Source organism: Thermobia domestica, chromosome 2 (genome assembly GCF_964235325.1).
Source record: "Thermobia domestica chromosome 2, izTheDome1.hap1.1, whole genome shotgun sequence".
NCBI classification, from domain to species: domain Eukaryota; kingdom Metazoa; phylum Arthropoda; class Insecta; order Zygentoma; family Lepismatidae; genus Thermobia; species Thermobia domestica.
In genome coordinates this window covers 333,585,702-333,607,084 of record NC_137455.1, presented here as the reverse complement: position 1 = coordinate 333,607,084, position 21,383 = coordinate 333,585,702, and the positions used below count along the sequence as shown (strand labels likewise).

Below are 21,383 nucleotides of genomic sequence, written 5' to 3'. Positions count from 1 at the left end.
AAGATCATAATGTAAGATAAAAGAGCTTGGTATTAGGCCCTATGTCAATTTTTAAAAGTGAGTGGCTTGTAGTTAAAAGTTAATGAAAACATGGTTTCGAATTATTGAAATCGAGTGCTATTCTTATTTATTTTGAACTTGATACACATCAACATAGTAATAGCATAGAATATACAAATAACGATACAAATATTAAATTTCAAGATAAAGAAAAAGAACTCTTCTCACAGAGGGCTGGAGAGAGTTCCAGTTGAACAATCCTAGACTATGTTTTACTTTACCGGTAATTTTCAAGTTCAATACTTTATAGGGAGTCCCTCAAGGATCTAATCTAGATCCCCTGTTGTTTCTTTTTGTTATTAATGATATTCCTCTATGTGTTAAAACTTCTCAAGTTCTTCTTTTTGCAGACGATCTCCAATTATACACGAAAGTAAGTTCAATTGATGACTGCGTGAAAACTTCAACAGGATCTACAGAAAGTTCAAATATGGTGTGATAAAAAAAATAGTCCTGAATGTATCCAAATGTAAATCTCTGTCTTTCACGAGGAAAGGAAATCCAATTAACTTTACCTATACAATAAGTGGCACTTCTTTGTCTATCCCAAATACTATCAAAGGTCTAGGAGTTACATTTTATAGCAAATAAACCCTTGCTCAACATGTTGGCGAAATAACAAGTAGTGGATATAGAAACCTAGGTTTAATTTGTAGGATAGGACAGGATTTCTACAAAGAATCAACATTTATAAGGTTATATTTTTCGTATGTGAGGTTTCTCATTTAGTGTCATTCTCATTAGTGTCACAGATATTCATTTAGTGTCATTTGGTGTCCAAACAGTACAACAGTATTTAAACTATATATTAAAATTAGAATACTGTTGTACTGTTTGGACACCAAATGACACTAAAAGTTGTGATGCAATAGAAAATATATAGTTTAAATTTTTAAAAATGCTTACATACAAGAAAACCAGTTTCTACCCTATGAAGATTTAGTAAGGAATTTTAGCTTTCAACGATTAGAAAAAAAGAGATGGGTGTTGATCTGTTGTTCTTACATAATTATTAAACGGTAAAATTGACTGTTTAGAATAAGTTTCAGTGTTCCAATAGGTAAGACTAGAAAGCAAACAATGGAACATTCTATTGTAGAAATGCAAGAACTAACATATTACGTAAAACTTCTCTATGGAGAATATGTGCTTCATATAACGAAATGATTCGATTTCATGTGGAACATGTACTTAGTATGCCCGAAAACAAGTTCAAAACAATTGTCAGGCAATAACTTCAACATAATTTAACGACGTATATTTGTTTATGTATAATAATATATGTATTGATGTGTTGACCTTATAAAATAAATAAATAAATAAATTTTACTTAGCCGTAGCCTGATCATTATTAAAATATCTGAATTAACATTTAAAAAAAACTTCATTTACCAACATAATCTGAATTCCTTAAAATTTGTTGATTTGTCGTTCCGGTGGCAATGGCCCCGGTCGCACCGCCCACGCGACGGCCATATATATATATATATAGAGAGAGAGAGAGAGAAAGAGAGAGAGAGAGAGAGATGTATGTATATGTAACATCTAGAGTATAATTTACGTTACTTGTTTATTTCCTTGAGATTCACAAGTTCCTGCATAAATCACTTCCGCACTAACATGTACTTTCCAATAACAAAATTGGACAATTAACACTGATTTCATTTTTATTCAATGTCATTAGCCTATTTCCCGCTCATAGAGGATTTTGTTGGGGTCAATGAATTAACAATATGAAAAATTCCATGTATATTGTTAATTTTGACGAAAATTCTCTTTATCCCTATTCGAAAAATTAATCTCGAAAACTCCAACAAAATGTTTTCTCGCACGGGTTGGCATCACTGCGTGTAGCAACTGGAGCAAATTCAAACTTTAACTGAGTAAATGAGGATTCACGTTAAGTGGTGAGTGACGGGTTGGTCTTCTGCTTCGGCTCAATACTTTCACCGTGTAGGTCTCAGCCTTGGTGGTGAGAACTACAGTATATACTTACGTTAGTGTTCACGACATTTGAGGCTGTCTCGTTATAAAAATCTATTGTCGTTTTGTTAATCGAGACGAGGCGAGATGCGAGCAGTGTCTCACCTCATGAGTAACACTAAAAATATTCCACATTACTGCTTACATTTCTCATAGCTTTCGCTTTCCAATCTAATCAGGCAATGATTTCAAAACGGGTTAAAACGAGCTAAACGAGCGAGCAATTTTTCAAACTCGACTCTACTCGAAACTCGGCCTCAAAACAGTGACTCGGCTCGGAACTCGACTCGAGAAAATTACCTTTTACTCGACTCGAATTCGCTTTGACTTTCGAGTCGAGTCGAGTTTTAGCTCGACTTGTGCCCATCCCTACTGTTTACTCTCTCACCGGGTTCTTGCAGCTCCTTTGCCTGTGTCACTGGGAGAATAGAACGATCCTTCGCCTCCTTGTATCCACCTATGAGCTAATGAGTATTTCTATTTACTTAAAAGTAGTCGTCACCTTGACTTTCCCAGTTATTCGCAAAAAATAAATATCAGTTAAGCAAGGCCTCTCCAACAGGCATGTGTATTCTAAATGTGCTGTTAAAATATTATTCGTTCAATATTTGAATAATTTTTTTCAAACAATGTTTACGATAATATTTTTTTTTTTCGAATTTTAGGATAACGAATATTCGAAGAGTCCGTATACTGCTCAAGGAGGTATAGATCCCATCTTTTAATCCCATGTATGGCCAATGCATAGGGTTCTACATGGTTGTTATGATGAAAGTATAATTTTTAATGCTCAGTTTGCTAATATACAATATCTCTGAAAGAATTGATAAGTTTCACTGCCGTAAGCTATAAATAATGTATCACAAAACTAAACAATTAACCTACATACTGTACGTTGATAAAGAAATTACGTATAATACATCATAAATAGTTGATGATAAAGCAAATAATAAAAATATTGAGCGTTTTCCTTAATATTACTTCAGCTGCTCTGAAACTTATTCCGTTGTCGTTCGAGAAAAGTTTCAATTGGACCGTTTATATATGTCAAATGACCTAACTCCGAAATTGAAATTTTCTAGGAGTGAAATTTGAAGTTCAATATCTCATGAAAAATTCATATTTCTGTTAGCTTGGAAACCAAAACTACAACTATGTAGTATATGGTTTCATAATTAACTCTACAGAAATCTTTCTAGAAAGCGGTACCTACCTGTAAAAATGAATGAAAGCATTACTCGATTTTTTCCCCTAATTTTTTGGAGTTAGGCCACTTGGCATCCAAGCGGACCAAATATTTCAAAATTAACTGTAGAATTTGAATGAAAATATTTTCAAAATGGTTCAAAATTGTGAAAAATCTGATTTATTTACAGATATTTCTAAATACTTTAGGAAATTTTTCACCGTCTAATGGAATCTCATTTAAACGAGGGAACATGAAAAAATTACAAACTTTGGAACGTATTTCTTTGTGTTCAAAAGACCGACATTAACGTGAGTTTTGAGATTACACAGCTTGTGTGTATGTTTTCCGAAATACTTTGTTCTCTCAGAACCTACAAAATTTGCCGCTAATTATTTCATCGTCGCGTCCTTTACAACAAACCACTTATGTATAAATGTGATGTTCCGCAGGACGCTTTAGGTAAAGGGCACGCTGTACCCTTCGCGGGTTCTTTTCCAACAGTAAGTGTATGTACTTATTGTACAGAACTGTGATATACAGCAAATAATAATAATAATAATAATAATAATAATAATAATAATAATAATAATAACTAGGAATGCAATGGATATACTCGATTGCAATGAAATTTGTATGTATACACGTCACTCACCAATTTTATTTAACTGTTGAAGTATACATGTTACATAATCTCGACATTTGAAACTCGTTATACTGTATTTAATACAAGTAAACAAATTGATCGATTAATTTAAAATGAACTTTACTCAATAAAACGAAGCATAGGCCTACGTTTGGGTTGATTTGGTGGCCTTGTTTCAATAGAGAAGGAAGACTGTTATCACAGGCAATTCGCGCAAATTATCATGGCCATAATGAGTTTTATTGCGTCACAATGTCTCAGCAGTTTTTTTTAAAAAAGGTATTCATTTCCTTAATCCATAATGATTAATGGATAAAATCAAGCGAAAGAGAAGATGGCAGGTAGGAATTAAATGACGAATTGTTTTCCTCTTGTTGAAGGCGAGACAAAAAGTGTCTGCTCTGTACTTAGTCTTCTGATTTAATAAAGGATACAAGAACACACGTCAACAGGCTGTTATAATGATTGACCTTGAGTCTCACCCCGTTTGGTGCGAGCACCCTGCCGATTCATCATGAACAATAATTACTTGACATCATCACCTTGTATTGTTGCTACATTTGTTATTGGTTCAGCCTCACAACATACCGGAAGAAACAAGACGGAGAAAATCTATAATCCTTTAAAGGGGTGGTTCCCAGCCATGTTTACCTGGCGTTCCCCTTCGTAAACCCTGCATACTTCACTCCCCTCTCCTACCAATGATAAAGAATGTTACACATGAAGCTTGCTACAGCTAAATTGTAAATGGTCATTGCAAGCAGTGATTTATTCATAATCTCACAGTTCATTTTTATAAGTACAGTACTTTGCACCCTCTTGCTCGATCTTCACGCTCATTCAGGAAGTGCGCCCTCAGGTTGGGAACCACTGCTTTAAAAATTGGTTTAGTCAAATAGCTACACTTGTATAAACAGTGGCGATTCACTGTATTTTTACTCTTTTAACACCTTTAATTTTAAGAAAAGTCTGATAACCTTGATTAGAGCAGAAATTATACTTTTGCTTAAAAAGATTTTAATCGCGTATTATCTCGCCTTTTACACTTCTCCGAAAATTTCATTCAAATCGATAGAGCTCTTTTGAAGATGTAAGTTAAAATCGTTGAGGCATTCAAGCAAGCATTGCTCGCTTTAGATTGTATGAGAATTTGGGATAAATAAGGATGTGAACAGTTAGCAACTCACCAAACTTTCATGAGGGGTGTTACTTTTGGGAAAAAAAACATTATTTATTTATACAATTGGAGCAAGTATGTAAACCGATAAGAAAGGAAAGGGTTTAATTACTATTAACACGTTAGCTGCCAAGGGTTAATTTTGTTGTTTACCGGTAGAGTGCCAAACATACGTGCTTACATTATATTTGTTTTGTTCATATTTTTTAAACATAATGGTAATGCTGAAACATAACCTAAGCCAATGTATTGAATCCGCGCGCGTGAAACTTGGGGGTCCGATCGGACCTACCTGTGTATTTTTTGTTTATCAGCTAGGGGATAAATTACAGTTGAACTGGCAACTCTGTTTGATAGTCATTTGTTCATTATTATATAAGAAGTTGATGAGTTCCTGCTGCTTTTAGTGCTAATAAGTAGTTTCTTTGTGAATGAAAAACGAAGAAATATGTGCAGAACTTAATGTCATTTGAAGTAACAATATAGTGATCTAGACCTTTCTGAAAATTCAACAAATTGACGGGGACTTCACAATACTGGCATCTTGTTAAAATAAATTAGAGTAAGTCATTCAAAAAGCAACACGTAGGTCTGATCGGCCCTATAGAAACAGCAAATGCTTGTTAATTGATATTCAGCGCCTCTAGCGGCGTTAATCAGCAACATCTAACAAAAAAAATTACAGCATAAATATCTCCTATATTGTATCTGATAGAAACACTACAGATCATTAACACTAGAGGCAGCACTTTAAAATACAAGTACTGTAAGAACACCTCGACAAATTAAAATTCGTGGGTCCGAGCGGACCTATTAGGACATTTTTTAGACCACTCCAGTACGTCCGATCGGACCCACATGGCAGCTAACGTGTTAATTTACCCTGAAAAGTAAGTTCATGCTTATTATTTTCAAGATTACATTAACCACTTGCGTACCAGTGGCATCCATGTGAATGTCATGAAAACATACCCCTTATTAAGGGCCTATTCTAGACATGCTGTGCTGACATTTGTTAGTGGATGCAAGGCAAGACTTAGTTCTACTATTTCTCCTCACTGACATCACCTTACTGACAGAAGTGTTGTCTCAGTAAAAAGCAGGCCTAAGGGAGCACTGAATTACAACACACGTGTGCTTGTTTTAACGATAAACAATTAGCAACTTCGAGGTCTATTTCGGTTTTTGTCATTTCACTTTCACGGCGAAACTTAGGGGAGGAGAAGGGGGAGATATATATATAAAAATGATCGAGAATGACCGATATTAATGCCGCAACCATAGTTTTTGGGGTCGCTGAGATGAACAATGACATTTCCGATGCCGCATAATGAAACGTGTTCTCCCCGTGCGAAAAAAAAACGAGATCCTGCTAATTACAAATAAATAAAGAAGAAGTGTTTTAACACTCTCGCTGCTACGTGTACCACCGGTAATACACCATACTCACTTCAGGTGGCCACGTGTACCACCCGTGGGCACGCAACTCTAGACCCTACTCGTGGCCACGCAACCGGTGGTACACGTGGTCTCAGGATGTAAATTTACATTCTGGGGCCACGTGTACCACGGGTGGACACTTCCACAGAGACCCCAATAGGAAGCCAATAAGACAAAACAGCAACATATACTGTATACCTACTTTTGGGCCGCTCTGTACATTAAAAATTACACTACTCTGATTACGGGAGTTTAAATAAGAAATCACCTGCCCCAAGTGACAGTCACGCAAAACTAGCTTGGCAGCGACAGTGTTAACACGAAAACATTTTTCTTCCTTTTGTCTTTAGGGTGAAAAAGTAAACTCATACACTTATAAGCACTGAAAACTACTTATTAAGTTACATTTGTATGTGTAGGCCACCGACTGCGAAAAAAAATATCAGAAGCATTTTGGTGTTGATTTGTGACCTTTTTCGGGCATTTTGCGGATTATACAAGGTTGCCACGCCGTCTAATACCGGGAATAATCGGGAGTTTACTGTAATCTGTAAAAATATTTTTTCTCCTACTACATTCTAATTAATTTTATCTGTTTCACTTCACTTTCCAATCCACTTGCACCTCTCGCGGCCCCATAGGACTTCGATTTCTAGGTTGAGAAATTCCGAATTGTAGTATTGAATAATTAATTTTTAAAGCCTTCTACTGAACTTATGTACGGAAAGCAATAGAAATCGATATAATAGGATATTGACTGGATTGCATTGTGCTTTCGATTAACTTTAGAGCTTCGTTTGCTCCCCGAATGATGATCGTTATCTCTTAATAAATAAGTAAGCGGATAAACACTGCTATACATATACCACATTGACTTGATCCGTGGCCATCCGTTGCAAGCGCTGCTATCGGCTGAAGGAATTCCACTCGCTTTCTCTCGCTTAGCAACAGCTGAACGCCTATTGGCTCAGCACAAGGGTGTGTCAGGGTGTGAGCTTTAGTTCGCATTTTTGCCACGGCTCAAGACATTTTGGCAGCACAATAGCATATATGACGAGCTGCGTTCCAAACAGGTCCTGTCCACCTGAAAGTTTTTGGCAATTATGGAAAAACAATTCTCTACGGTAGGATTACATGCAAAATACAACTTTTCAGGTATTAAAATAAGTGAACAAGCATTTTTCTGGTTGAATTGTTTTTAATCGATAAAGATGCAAACAAAAAATAATATCCAACTGATATCTCAATTTGGATTTTTTTTGACATGTGCCTTTTTGGTTGGCACCTCCTGAGATATCGATGATCAAAAGCTTATCAATTTTATTTGATTGTGGTTATTTGCCTTGAAATCAACTCTATTAAGCAAGTACAAATGGGTCGCAGGGTATTTCAAAGTTCCTTGGACAATTCATTTAATTCTGCTTACAAATCTTTGCAGTGATAAATTTCTAATGGTTGCCACCTGAACATAGACCTATAACATAAACACTATACACATCAAAATTTAAGTGGACAATATTAGAAGTTATTCATTTTTTTTTTTTTTTTTTTTAATGTGGGAACTCTAGAATTTATATTTCATATGCTGTTGTCTGAGCTGTCTCTTCTGAAATACTTGCTAATGACAGTGGTCTTTCTTTTCGCTTTCCATTCTGTGATTGCTTTTAGCTGCTGATGGGAAAACCTGGTAGTAGACCGATATAGCAATGTCGTTTGAACGAATATGTTATGCAAAGTTGCCAGGTACACACCCTGAGAAAGACGAGCGGGAACGACATACAACACAGTTGTACTATGACTAGAGCTAGGAATTTTTATTCTAAGTTAACTAGTATAATAATAATAATAATAATAATAATAATAATAATAATAATAATAATAATAATAATAATAATAATAATAATAATAAACGAGCATTCCTAATTGCGTTTTGGTTACACATTTATGAAACTTTTATCAATATAAACACATTTTTTTACAGCTTTTCCCATATCACTTTAAAAACATTTTAGCTTCTTTGCTGCATTTTATTCCTGTAGTAAGTAAACAGGAACACCGAACGTTTGTTGCATCACATTACTTTCGCTTCAGTGAGTTTCGTTAGGCGGGTTATTGAATAACTTAGGAAGTAAAGAGAAGTGGCAACATCAAACTGACCAACCACGGTTACCACAAATAGATATTGTTGATGTGTTTCTATGTACAAATATTTACTTATTGGTCAGAGATGCAGCCTCACTGAAAAAAAATGAAATGATTAATGTTATATTTTAATAATTTTCTGAGCTTTGTGACTTTTGGGACTTCTTTTAAGCAAGATTTTTAATGCATGATTGAATTTTGAGTCCTTATACAGTATGATGCAAAGCCTGTTACAAACATCTTGGTATTTCAGCTAAACGAATAAAACGCAAGCTCTGACGCGATGTTGCCGAGTGCTAAGGGGTCTGGCTATAGCTAAGCAGACGAACTACAGCGCGATCAGGTGGCAGCAGGATAGACGTGGATGTGTACAAAATAAACGTGGCAATACCGCTAGACTCTCATTTGCTAGCAACATTTAAAGGGGACTTGGAGCGCCGCCTTCAAATGCCAAGATGTTTGTCACACCGTATAATTAGTTATGGTACTGTTTGTATGTATATTTACATACGTATCTTTTTCCAAAATTTTGCACCTATTTACCAAAATGTTGCACCTAAAATTCCCAGCTCAAACTATGACATAAGATTATTCTGTTTTCCCGAATGTGTCAAAGAATCGAATGACGATCGCGGTAATGATCTAGACGAGAAGAGATGGAAGTAATACCAGCGTTTGTAGAAAACAAAACGGCTGCCATGTCGCGGCCGAACATTTCTGTATTACATTAACAGTGTAAATTCGCATTTAGAGAAATCACTAAGAATGATTTTATCTCTTATATTTCAGGGCTTGAATCAGAATGGATTCATTATGGATGGCCTTAGTGATTCTTTTCGTGAATGGTAAGTTCAAAAATCATGTTTTTCTTCATAATTGCTAAATTTCTAATTACTCCCGGAAGTTGATTATTCCAGAGATAAAAGTCCGAAAGGTTATAAAAGAATTGTGTCGCCAAAGTGTGCCACCTTCGAAGCAAAAGTGGCTCAAATACAGATATGTTCAATAGGTCCATTATATAGTATACTCATATTATTATGTCAATAGGCCGTATAAATAAAAGTTAGCAAATGCTCAGTTTCGTATAAATAAAAATAATTCTACTCAAGCTACTCGTGAGTAAATGCTCATTGCTCTTAGCTGGTGAGTAACTGCTCTAGATTTGGTATAAATAAAACCGAGCAAATGCAGGGCCTATTTAAATTTAGCTTTTTTGCGATTTTGGATAACCCTAGCTCTGAAACTATGCACTTTTTGCCATAGGTCGATATGAACTTTTTCTCTTATTTTGATGTGAGGAATCACCTCTTACAGTTTGTCGGTATAGTTCATTAACACCCTGTATATACAGAGAGAGAGAGAGAGAGAGAGAGAGAGAGAGAGAGAGAGAGAGAAAGAGAGAGAGAGATACTGTATGCATATAATTTTCATTAAAAATGGGATACTTTTTTTAATGGGTTAAGAATAATTACTATTCTGTGAGATTGAAAGTGGTGGTCAAATTTCACTCAACTTTTTCTCTTTTAAACTGATCTTCTGTAATATGCACCACTGGTATATAAATCTTGATCCACTGTTTGCTTAATAGATCTCTTAGATGCTGAAATGAAGAAAGGAAACACGTGGAACATTCTAAATTCACGTAGTATAACCCCCCACGGGTATTGTCGTTTGACAAACTTCAAAAAGTGTGATACATATGATGTAAAAATTCTGGTTCTGGAGCATTGCAAAGGCTATTCTAGATTTTCACAAGTCGAAAATAATCCAGATGCAACACCTTTGAAAAATGTGTTTAGAATGGCAGTGGGCAGAGTCATCGGTTCTTCCATTGGTTCATGATTGCATGGCCATTGTATTCTACTACAGTGTATAAATTACTAAAAACAAAAGAATGTAAGTCAATTAGAAATGCATATATTAGTAGCTGTTGTTTGTTGCAGTTCAGCGTCCATTTTATCAGTACCACGGCTATATGAGACGCGGAACTTCAGTTTAAAGAGAAAATTGGGCCATCGTAATGCGTTAAATACACGCACTTTACCACTGAATATCGAACCCAGAATCACCTGCTCCAAATGTATGTGCTTGCTACTAGTCCAGCAGGGAGAACTGTATATATGATTATCACTAATAAATTATAGTTCTTCCTGTTAGCTATTTGCCTGGTTATTCTTTAAAAATAGTTGTTATATTTAGTATATAATTGCTTCAATGATTTCCTAATTTACTTACTTCGGTGACTTTCCTTGGTCGAACAAAAATGTTATAACAGTTAGGATCTGGATGTTTGTGAAATTTGCTGTTTGGGCACACATAATCACTTCAGAGGCCTGGGAATATGAAAATTTGTATTTTTACATACAGAGATATGTTTTGCAAAACTAGTTTCATTTTTCTACCTAGTACCTACACTCCTTCTGGATTGGACTACGACATTTTCAGCAGCTCCTCGTAAATTTTCTCGCTCTCCTTCCCTCCCCCCCTCTCTCTATCTATCTATCTATCTATCTATATATATATATATATATATATATATATATATATATATATATATATATATATATATATATATATATATATATATACTAGACGAATGTGTCACTTGTAGGATACGCAAAAGTAATTCAATTTATGTTTAGGCTTCAAAAGTTTCATTGAAAAATATTTCATGTGCAGACGTTACTCATTTGTTAGTTACAAATTTTACTTGAAATAAGTTTAATTTATAATCATATAGGTCTAATATGAAAACAGTAACGAAATACACAATGTAATGTAAAATAAGTCAAATCTAATAAATATGTCATTTTTGGTATGTAAAATGTATCTGCCCCTCTTTTGCCCCTCTAAGAACTTAAAGCTGGAGTCGTCACTGATTAGGAATGAGTATTTTCCCAATCTTAACGGAAATAGGGCAATATTGGTGTTTTTGAAACTACTCATAAATTACTACTACATTTACTACTACATTTTAGATTGAAGTTTGAACCATCTAGTTTTCATAAATTTAGTTACCAAATGAAAACTAATTCTTATTCTGTATTAATTGCAGGATTTTCATCTCATGAAGCATCACAACATCACCATCATAACTCCTTCAACTATTTACAAAAAGGTAAGTTGATAAGTAACGAGTACACAAAGATTAACATGTCCTTGTTGGGAGATATCAGTAAACATTAATCATTTTACAACTGGTATAGTAAAAGTTGTCTTCAGTGAAATTTCATGTGTTTACTCAATTGTTTGCCCTGTGCACAGACTTTTGTTTAAAAATGTAATTTGGATTATACTTGGTACTTGTTTGCATTACGTGTAGAAATAGTGTAGCAATGCAGTAAGATCGTTAGCAGATTGTGCTGATTGTGAAACTCTAGTTTTAAGCAACTATGGCCAGTCACCTCTCTTTCAACAGTCCTGTAGTTATGTATAAAAGTAAACCAAACAGAAGTAAATATGTATCAATTGCTATCTATGTCCATTTTATTTAATTTTAATTTCATATATATTTTATAACTGTTCAGTGAATATCATTTAAAATTTTGTGTACATGTATTAAAAAAAGATCATTTAAAATTTGTCCATGTAGTATTTAAAAAAAGATCATTTAAAATTTGTGTGCATGTTAAAAAAAAGACCCAAAACAAACGGATCACCACATTATTTTTATTTCTAGTTCAAACACAAGATACCTTTTCTTCTTTTATTTTTGTACCTCTCGTTGCATGAATAGCAGCGACACTTAGTATTATTTGGAATCAGAATAGCACGGATATCTTTGGTAAAAATGTCCGTCGTTGTTTCTCATGTAATCACATGCACAGAGAACCGTTGACTCTGTGAAGAAAGGAAAACAGAACCGCAAAATTTTTAACATCGTTTTGTAAAAAAAAGCAGAAAAACAGCAAATCTACCTAAATTGAATAGAATCGGTATGAAAAATAATTCCTTAGAATTTGCGAAAAGCATATTTCCGACTGTTCGTCTCCAAACCGAAGTAAGATAATTGCATACCCATGTGAGTCTATCCAAAGCATGTACAGAACCTACTGTCATCGACTCGGAGTTCCTGAAAATTTTAGCAAGAAGCTGTGAAATTTAAAGAAATCACGTAGCCCTATTTCGAAAAATCGACGCTCGATCACCGCAAATAGGCATATACCTTAAATAAAATCCAAAACACAACAAAAACCACTGGACAAATCAGAGAAGGAAGAGGAATTCAAAAAAATAGTTTATACGTGGATCCATATCACCGGGAAAATTTGTAACTACAGACTTTAAGTCAGTCTGAATTTATCTATCAGTGAATAACTACGCACAACTTTCATCTTCAGTCATACCTTAATACAAGACCACATCAATTTTACACACACACACACACACACTTAATTTAAACAACTATGCATAGCTAAGCAGTAAAACAGTCGCAGTGTTCAAACTCCACATCATTGATTAGGACAGTTACTGATACTTAAAACTCTCTTTAGCGAGCAACAAACTGATAACAAAATCAAGTTATTTACATGTTTTGTGTGTTACATATTGCGTTTAGATTAAAAAAAAAAAAAAAAAAAAAAAAAAAACTGAACTCATTTTACTCACTTACAGTGACGTGGCGTGACACTTTGACGATTGTTACCGGTTGCTGATACTACAAGTAACTCTTGTTTCTCAATAACAGAAAATCTAGTACTCACTTTTTCTTTCAGAGTATCAACCATTTCAAACTACAGGCATTAGCATGGGCGGCGATTAGGGGGGAGGCAAAGGGAGGCAGTTGCTCCCCCACTTTTCTGAAATGACCCATTGCATTAATGTATATAATTTCATTTGGAAATATTAGGTTTTTGTATGTATTAATGGTTCATAGAATAACAATTGTGCCATAAAATATTTACCGTTCCGTGAGTACGTATTGGTTGTCTTCCGGTTCAGTTAAGAAAGCTACAGGAATTGCGTTTTAATTGCCACGAAAAATGGCCCAAAATTAACCTATTGGAGCGCCATAATTCGAGTGTACTTTCATTACAAGGGCTCAATATGTTAGTCAGCCGCTTTGGTACAAATTGAGATAACATTTCATACAAAAAAGAAGTCCTTCGCAAGTTCTGAATCACAAGTTATTCTTTAATTGCACAAAAATCGGAAGTTCCTAAAATGTCTTTTCATCTTTCTAATACTAAGGAATATTTTGATTTGATTTTTTTTTTTGAGTTGAACATTCCGTTCAGCAGTGAAGCTATATGAGACGAGGACCTACTGATTAACGTGGAATACGAACCACATGAGCTCCCTCCAGGGATCGAACCCGCGTTTCCCACGTCAAAGACGCTGCAATGTTTGCAGTGTAATGTACGAGTTTAGGGGTGTACATATACAATTTTGTATATACAATTAAATTTAGTGAATTCAACATAATTCTAGGGTTTAGGATTATTTTGTATAACTGGAGTGATTCTAAGTATTGTTGAGTTTGATGTACGTATTCCAAGAAAGTGAAAACTGTACATGTAATGAACATGCTTTGGGAAGCTGCAAAAGTACTTCTTTAAATGTAGCAGCATATGCTTCTAGTATGTACTATCTTCCTAAGAGCAATAACATACATTTAATAGCATATGTGGAATAAAAAATATAACTTGTACTTTAATCCCCGGTTTCAATGTAACTTTTGCAAAACAAGCCTAATTTTTCATTGCTATTCGATTAATATTATTTTTTCGGTTTATTTGGTTTGCAAATTTGTTATTAAATGGGCCCTTAATCTGATCACACAATTTTCCAGACAGAATTTTAAACTGTCCTTGAGCAAGGAATCAAATCTCTCCTTACACCTTCGTTGTTTAAGAGTAAAAAGGGTTAGTATCTACTTGCGTTGCTCTTGCCAATTTACTTTTAAAATATGAAACACGATATACGGCATTTTAACTGGAAAATACAGTATCCTAATAGTTATACAACCTTTCGTCAAACAAAATGTTAGAAGAAACCAGGAAAACTACCATTGATATACAAATAATGAGATCATGTCTTGCCACCCCTACCCCACTCTTAACGTCCAACCGCCGCCACTGGGCATTGGCAAAGGGGTCAAATCCCACTTCATTTACTCTTGACCTTTTTGAAGAATGTGACTCTTCAGGTTCTTTCATTTTTTTACTAAATATTATTGAAACTGTCTCTCAATGATCTTAGACATTCTTCAAACTCAACTGTTTTCTTTCTGCAGTAACCTACATCATGAACTTTCTTTTGTAGGATATTGAACAAAATTTCTTATCTTGATGCTGTAACAGAAAACAGTTCAAGTAAAAAATTGAAGTCAAAACTGAAATGTTTGATAGAATTTTCCTACACAAACTCTGGTTTGAGAATCATATTCGTCCGTTTTATCCATCATGGATTTAACAGTTCATCGTAACTCCTAACAGTTCATCTTTAAAGACATACAGCACATCATTTACCCGGGATACGGACAAAACCTCGCTGCCGAAACATCGCCGGCCAAAACCTCGCGGGACAAAATCTCGCCGGACCAAAACTTCGCGTGGCCAAAACCTCGCCGCCCAAAACCTCGCGTGGCCAAAACCTCGCCGCCCAAAACCTCGCGGGACAAAATCTCTGTATATATATATCCCACCCCCTCCCTTTTGTTGTGCCGACAAAGTTAAATTATAAAAGACATCCTAGGCTCGAACCTCATCTATGTTGAAAATTTGATTGAGATCGGTAGTATGGCTCAAGAGGTATAATGTAACAAACATAGTCATTTAATTTTTATATATATAGATTTCCAAAGCATGCATTAGAATTTTTCTTGTCATTATTTTAATATAATTATGTGTTATTACTAAATATATACATATAGTAATATATAGAACATTCTACATTGGAGAAATCGTCATGAAGAAGTTTTATCGTGACAACATTTCTTCCCAGGCGACACTACGTCTCGCTTAATTTAGGCCAGGCGAGATTCTGTGTCGCGAGATCATTACAACAAGGTTTTGGTCAGGCGAGTTTTTGGGTATGGCGATATTTTGGGGCGCGAGGTTTTGGCAAGGCGAGGTTTTGGCCCGGCGAGGTTTTGGCCCGCGAGGTTTTGGCCAGGCGAGGTTTTGGCCCCGCGAGATTTTGGCCCGCGACGTTTTGGGTGGCGAGGTTTTGGCCAGGCGGGGTTTTGGCAAGGCGAGATTTTGTCCCGCGAGTTTTTGGGTGGCGAGGTTTTGGCCAGGCGAGGTTTCGGCCCGGCGAAGTTTTGGACCGCGAGGTTTTGGGGGGAGGCGAGGTTTTGGCCAGGCGAGGTTTTGGTCCGCGAGGTTGTCGCCGCGAGGTTTTGTACCCATACTTCTATAGTTCCATACCCTGTGTTTGAGACTGTTGGGATACTTTTGTTGACTAAATAATCCAGAGCATTTGTTCTTTTTGAAGACTTCGAGGAAGAAGAAGCAAGTCCCAACACAATTAAAAAAAAAAAAAAAAAAACTTATACCCTTTTCCAGTAGCGTAACTTGAAGCTTCAGTGCCCCCGTAACCTAGTTATGAGCCCCTAGTTTCGATATGTTTTGCGACCCTGGAGCTCGTGCGTCCCCCTCCGCCACGAGGGTTGCGGGGGTGCTATTTACCCCTGTGCCCTTTTGTATAATCAACGGACTTTTCTAAAACTAAATTAAGTCTATGGACACAAGACTGAAAATATAATTAACAAGAGGCTGCAGTTCCCTACCTCACCAACCATAACTGGAGTTTCATCGTATGTTTGAACAACAAGTTTGAACAAGTAAACAGAAAATAACGTATTAACATACAAAAGTCGTGTAAAAATGATTAACATATAAATAATGCACTGGAACATCCGTCTCACAGTAGCACGTGTTAAATGCTATTAGTATGAAAACCCTGCTACTTATATTTGTTTGAAATTGTATGCTGTTAAGATAGTGAAATAACCTTATGGATACTGAAATTACAGCCAAGTTTCTATCCTTAGAATGGGGAAGCAAAGGGAACAGTATAATAGAGTTACCGCCCACTCGATCCTCTACAGCGAGAGGAGAGCGAATAGACTCCTAAGCGGGCGGTGAGTAGAATATACATGCTGATGATATTCTAGATTCTCCTTGTTTTGACAGGGAATGTTCCTATTTTTTCCTGTTCCACTCAGCCGAACGGTAACATAAGGGCTATTCCGAAAGTTCAAATACGAGCTCGCAGGATGCTTCTGGCTGGCACGCTAAAAGGTGCTTCTGGAGTGAACGAACGCTATCGGGGTTCGCGTTACCTCTGAAATCTGCGGTATCAACAACAATATGCTCCTATTTGGTGTTGGCATGTTGCATTCGTTCACAATGCAAATGAATCATAGGCCATCCAAACTTTTTTTTTTAAAAAAAAAAGAAAGAAAAGAAAAGAAAAAGGAAAATGTAAACATCTTCCCATGTCGATAATGAAATTTGAAGATATATGAAAACAATGAAAAACTGTAATATTTTTACCGTTACCGCCGGTAACAGCGGTAATATGCACTACACGTCCCTGCGTCACTTATTACATCCTATTGAGACTTAGTGATCACAATATCACAAGAGTAAGATAATCATGACTCACGTACCCAGCTCAAATTCATAGACACTTTTGAGAAACATTTTCTGCAACATACACACGAGATACACGATGATGTTAGTAAAGTGTGCTGATCAGAAGTACTGTAGTTCGGAGATGCATAGTGAGGAGAAAGTGCCAAGTGGATTTCTGCAGTGAGAAAGAAAGGCCCAAGGTTTGTCGCCTCATGCAGATAGAAAGAAATGTCCAGCATCTCACCTCAGCGGCAATCCAACATCCGGGAGTGTCGTCAGTGGGACATGAACTAAGGAACCGCGAAGAACTCTTTCTCTCTCTCTCTCTCTCTCTCTCTCTCTCTCTCTCAATCTCTCTCTCTGTGTGTGTGTGTGTATAGTGGGAACAGCGCCAACAAGTAAACTAGTTTACTTTCTGGTGTTGCAAGACAGATTTTCACCCTTAAACAAAACTGCAAGGCATTTAATGAATAAACAGTGCCAGAATAGCCGATATTTCAAAAACGTTAATTTTTCTTTCATCACTTCAGAATTAATATTCCATTTCGGTCATTGGACATAAATAAGTAATATCTTGATTTTAAAATTAATGTGCTTTTGAGCTCTAGAGAAATTATAGCGATTCTGCATAATCTTGTAAAACTCTACATTTTTGGTAAAACAAAGAAATCTTGTAAATTTCTTCTGCAAGATGTAGCTAAAAAATCGTTCATAGGGAAAAAATAATCACATGCTACTGTTATTTAAAAAAAATCAAACACTCTATAATACTAATTATGTGATTTTAGTTTAGAAAGTAATACCAGCATCCAAGCTATGATTTTATTTTTTATTTGCATATATTTAAAATTTCCAAAGTATATTATTGCCAGCCATTCCTTGTATGTATAGGGTCTAGTACCTAAAGTGTATTGTTTTGTTAGTACGAAATAATGATATGTATTAATATTTTCAAGTAGGTATTTGTGAAATAGAAATTAACTTCAATTAAAGAAACAATGAACAGAGTTGAAAGAAACAATGACCAGCGATGTTCCTATGAAAGGAATACCGAGAAATCAAATAGAGAAGCATTTGTTAGAAAGATGATATATAAATCTTATAGGTAGTCATTTTTAGAGATTCAGAATCCATTAATTAGACATGGTATTTTGTTCAAATAAATAATTATTTACATATAATTAAAAATTAGACTAAGCAAAGAAGCAATAGGGGGATCAGAATCTATGTGCATAAACTATGATCAACGACATAAGGTTTGACGACATCTGTTGTAACTTTGATGGTAACAGTTACCCTATGTCAGGGGACTTTTGAAACACCCTGTACTATATTATGTAATGGCAGCATAACGATGTTACTCTTATATATCTGTATATACAGTATATATGATCTGTTTGTTGTTGATGATACCTTAATATGCAAATATATCTCAACTAGGCCCCAAGATTTAGTCTTAGTTGCAGATTAAAAGCCAGGCTATCGACTCAGTTCTTCTTATTAGGTAGTCCCATTTTTCTTTCAAACGCATAACTTCCTTTATCTCACTTTTGTCACTTATTCCACTAATCTACTTGATTTGCTTACGAGGAAACGGCACGATGTCACTCAGAGATAATTGCACCAAATTTGATGTAGCAGTAGGTAATGGGAATAGAAAAGAACGTGTGGAAGCGTACGTTTCGCAGGCGTTCGGAATGGGCCGTACAGTTCTGAAGAATTATGACGTATCAATAAGATATTGATGGGTCGGAGCCTTTGCTCGCTGTTGCGATCAATGCAGAAGAAGTTAAATAAAGTAGAATGAAAACAGAAAAGTTGAGCTGAACAGAAAATGCTCCAATGTCCGCCCTCAGTCCCACCAGGCGAATTCCGGGATACTAAATCATCAACTGCCTTTGCCATTACCCACCTTATCTCAATAAAAAGGAATTGATTTTTTTTAAAAAAGCAGTCTCATCTGTTTCAGACTGAACGTGTGCTGTTTTTTTTAGCATATTTATTTTTTGAATACATTCCTGGTACTATGTGTGCCTGTTATATTTGTTATATTTTTTAATGCTTCTGTTAACAACTGTTTCATTATGTCCAAAATTTTTTTAAAAAAAGTGTATAACACACTGTACGGCATATTATGGTTAACTATGGTATTTTCCTCTCGTATATGGTATATTGTATGATATATGGTAATAATGGTATACAGTATATTATGGTAAAGACTCATAAAATGCTTCGTATGGGTCGGAAACGTGGACATTACGTAAGGGTGATGAAAATCGACTGGAAACCTTCAAAATGTGGATGTGGAGAAGAATGGAAAGAATTAGTTGGGTCGAGCGGAAAACGAATGAGAGAGTGTTAGAAATGGTGGGTGAGAAAAGAACACTTTTAGATATTATTAGGAAGACGAAGAGAAACTGGTTGGGAAATTGCCTAAGAAGAGATTGTATCATGAGGGACGTCCTAGAGGGTATGGTGGCGGGAAAGAGAGGGAGGGAGCGAAGGAGACTATAATTAATGGATGATATAAAAACAGAAAGATCATACGCGAAGACGAAGAGGTCAGCGGAGGACCGTGGAGCATGGAAGTTTCTCAGCTGCGGCAAGTGACCTGCCAATAAAGGCAGAATACTTATTATGATGATGATGATGGTATTTTGTAATCTTGTTGAGACTAATTTGGAAGCTAACTTTACGAACATGGCATGTATGTAGACAGTGAAGACGCTCTGTCTGATGTGTGCTAGGCAACAGAAGTGAAGCGCTCATGTTCACTTAGTGTTCACACTATTAAGGTGCAGTGTTTGTGTAACATGCGTGAGTTATATTTGGAGTCTTGAACACAGTTGTTACGAGGGTGTTTGTATCCAATACATTTTACTGCTTTCTAGTGGTGAGTAGATCAAATTCAAATATTTCCATTATTCTTTTCGTTAACATTGTTATGTTAACGAACAGTCTTGTTTGTATTCAAACGGTTATTTTTGTTATGGCCGTCCACAGTCGTTCCCATTTTAAACATCACTAATCCCGAAATATATATTTAAATTCGCTTCACAAACACACAATACTTTAATTTGGTGGGCGTCACGTGGTAGATATCAAACACTCGTACAAATGAAATCGGTTAATATTGGTGGGTTCAAACATTTAATACTTCTGTACTGACAGTATCTTATTATATAGTGTGAAGAAATAGAGCAACTTCATTTCGACTCCTTCCCTGGAAAACTTTTGGTGACGCCCATGATTAATTTTTGTATATATTTTCTTTATTTTTGAAATATAATTTCATTAAGCTAACTAGTGAAATACGCAACTGGTAACGGCAAGGGCAGGGCAGTTGATAGATTTACGATCCCGGCATTCGCCTGGTGGGACTGAGGGCGGAAATTGGCGCATTTTCTGTTCAACTCATCTTTTCTGTTTTCATTCTACTTTAATTAACTTCTTCTACATTGGTCGGAACAGCGAGCGAGCAAGGGCTCCGTCCCATCAATATCTGATTCACAGGCCATACTTCTTCAGAACTGTAGAGTCCATTATTTCTGATTTCGATCGCCTGCGAAACGAACGCTTCCACCGTTCTTTTGTATTCCCATTACCTACTGCTACATCAAATTGGGTGCAATTATCTCTGAATTACATCGCACCCTTCTCTTGTTAGTCTTAAAAAAAATAATCGAAATTTCGTTATTCCAGAGGAACTATACACACTTCTTTAAATTAGTAAATCTTGAGATGTTATTAAAAACGAGGTATCAACTGATCAACATTAATTATCTGCTAATCCTCATGAATCACGTCAATAGATATTGGCTAATGTAAGGTTACTAGTTATTTTTGTATCCTTAATTACGAAAACTCATTATGTAATAATAAATCGAAATTAAACAATTTCATTGTTTTGTTCATGTACATCAAATTATTTTCAGAAATTTATTCAAGTCAAAGATCAAGAAAGAGAGAAAGTGCAATATGTTTGATTAAATTAATTTTAGTGCTAAGACTTTATTCCTTACCCTTTATATTTGTTATCATACTTTCAAAATTCATTGTTGTTTTTAGTTATACATGACTTGTTTTCAACATTTATTTATAATCATTAAAGCTTTTATTCACTGTTAATCCAAACTTGTAAGTTTTTCTTTTACAAACCAGTTATTG

General features: G+C 35.5%; 1 protein-coding gene across 2 annotated transcripts in view; it reads left to right on the top strand.

Moving 5' to 3' along the window:
* The window catches only part of CAH9 (Carbonic anhydrase 9), a 152,842-nt gene that overhangs the window by 54,796 nt on the left and 76,663 nt on the right, over positions 1–21,383 (top strand). For both annotated transcript variants that reach the window (XM_081749143.1, XM_081749141.1), the window contains exons 2-3: positions 9,424–9,479; positions 11,690–11,752. In XM_081749143.1, coding sequence (XP_081605269.1) covers positions 9,437–9,479; positions 11,690–11,752 — 106 coding nt within the window. In that variant the 5' untranslated portion in view covers positions 9,424–9,436. The remainder of the gene's footprint in view (positions 1–9,423; positions 9,480–11,689; positions 11,753–21,383) is intronic.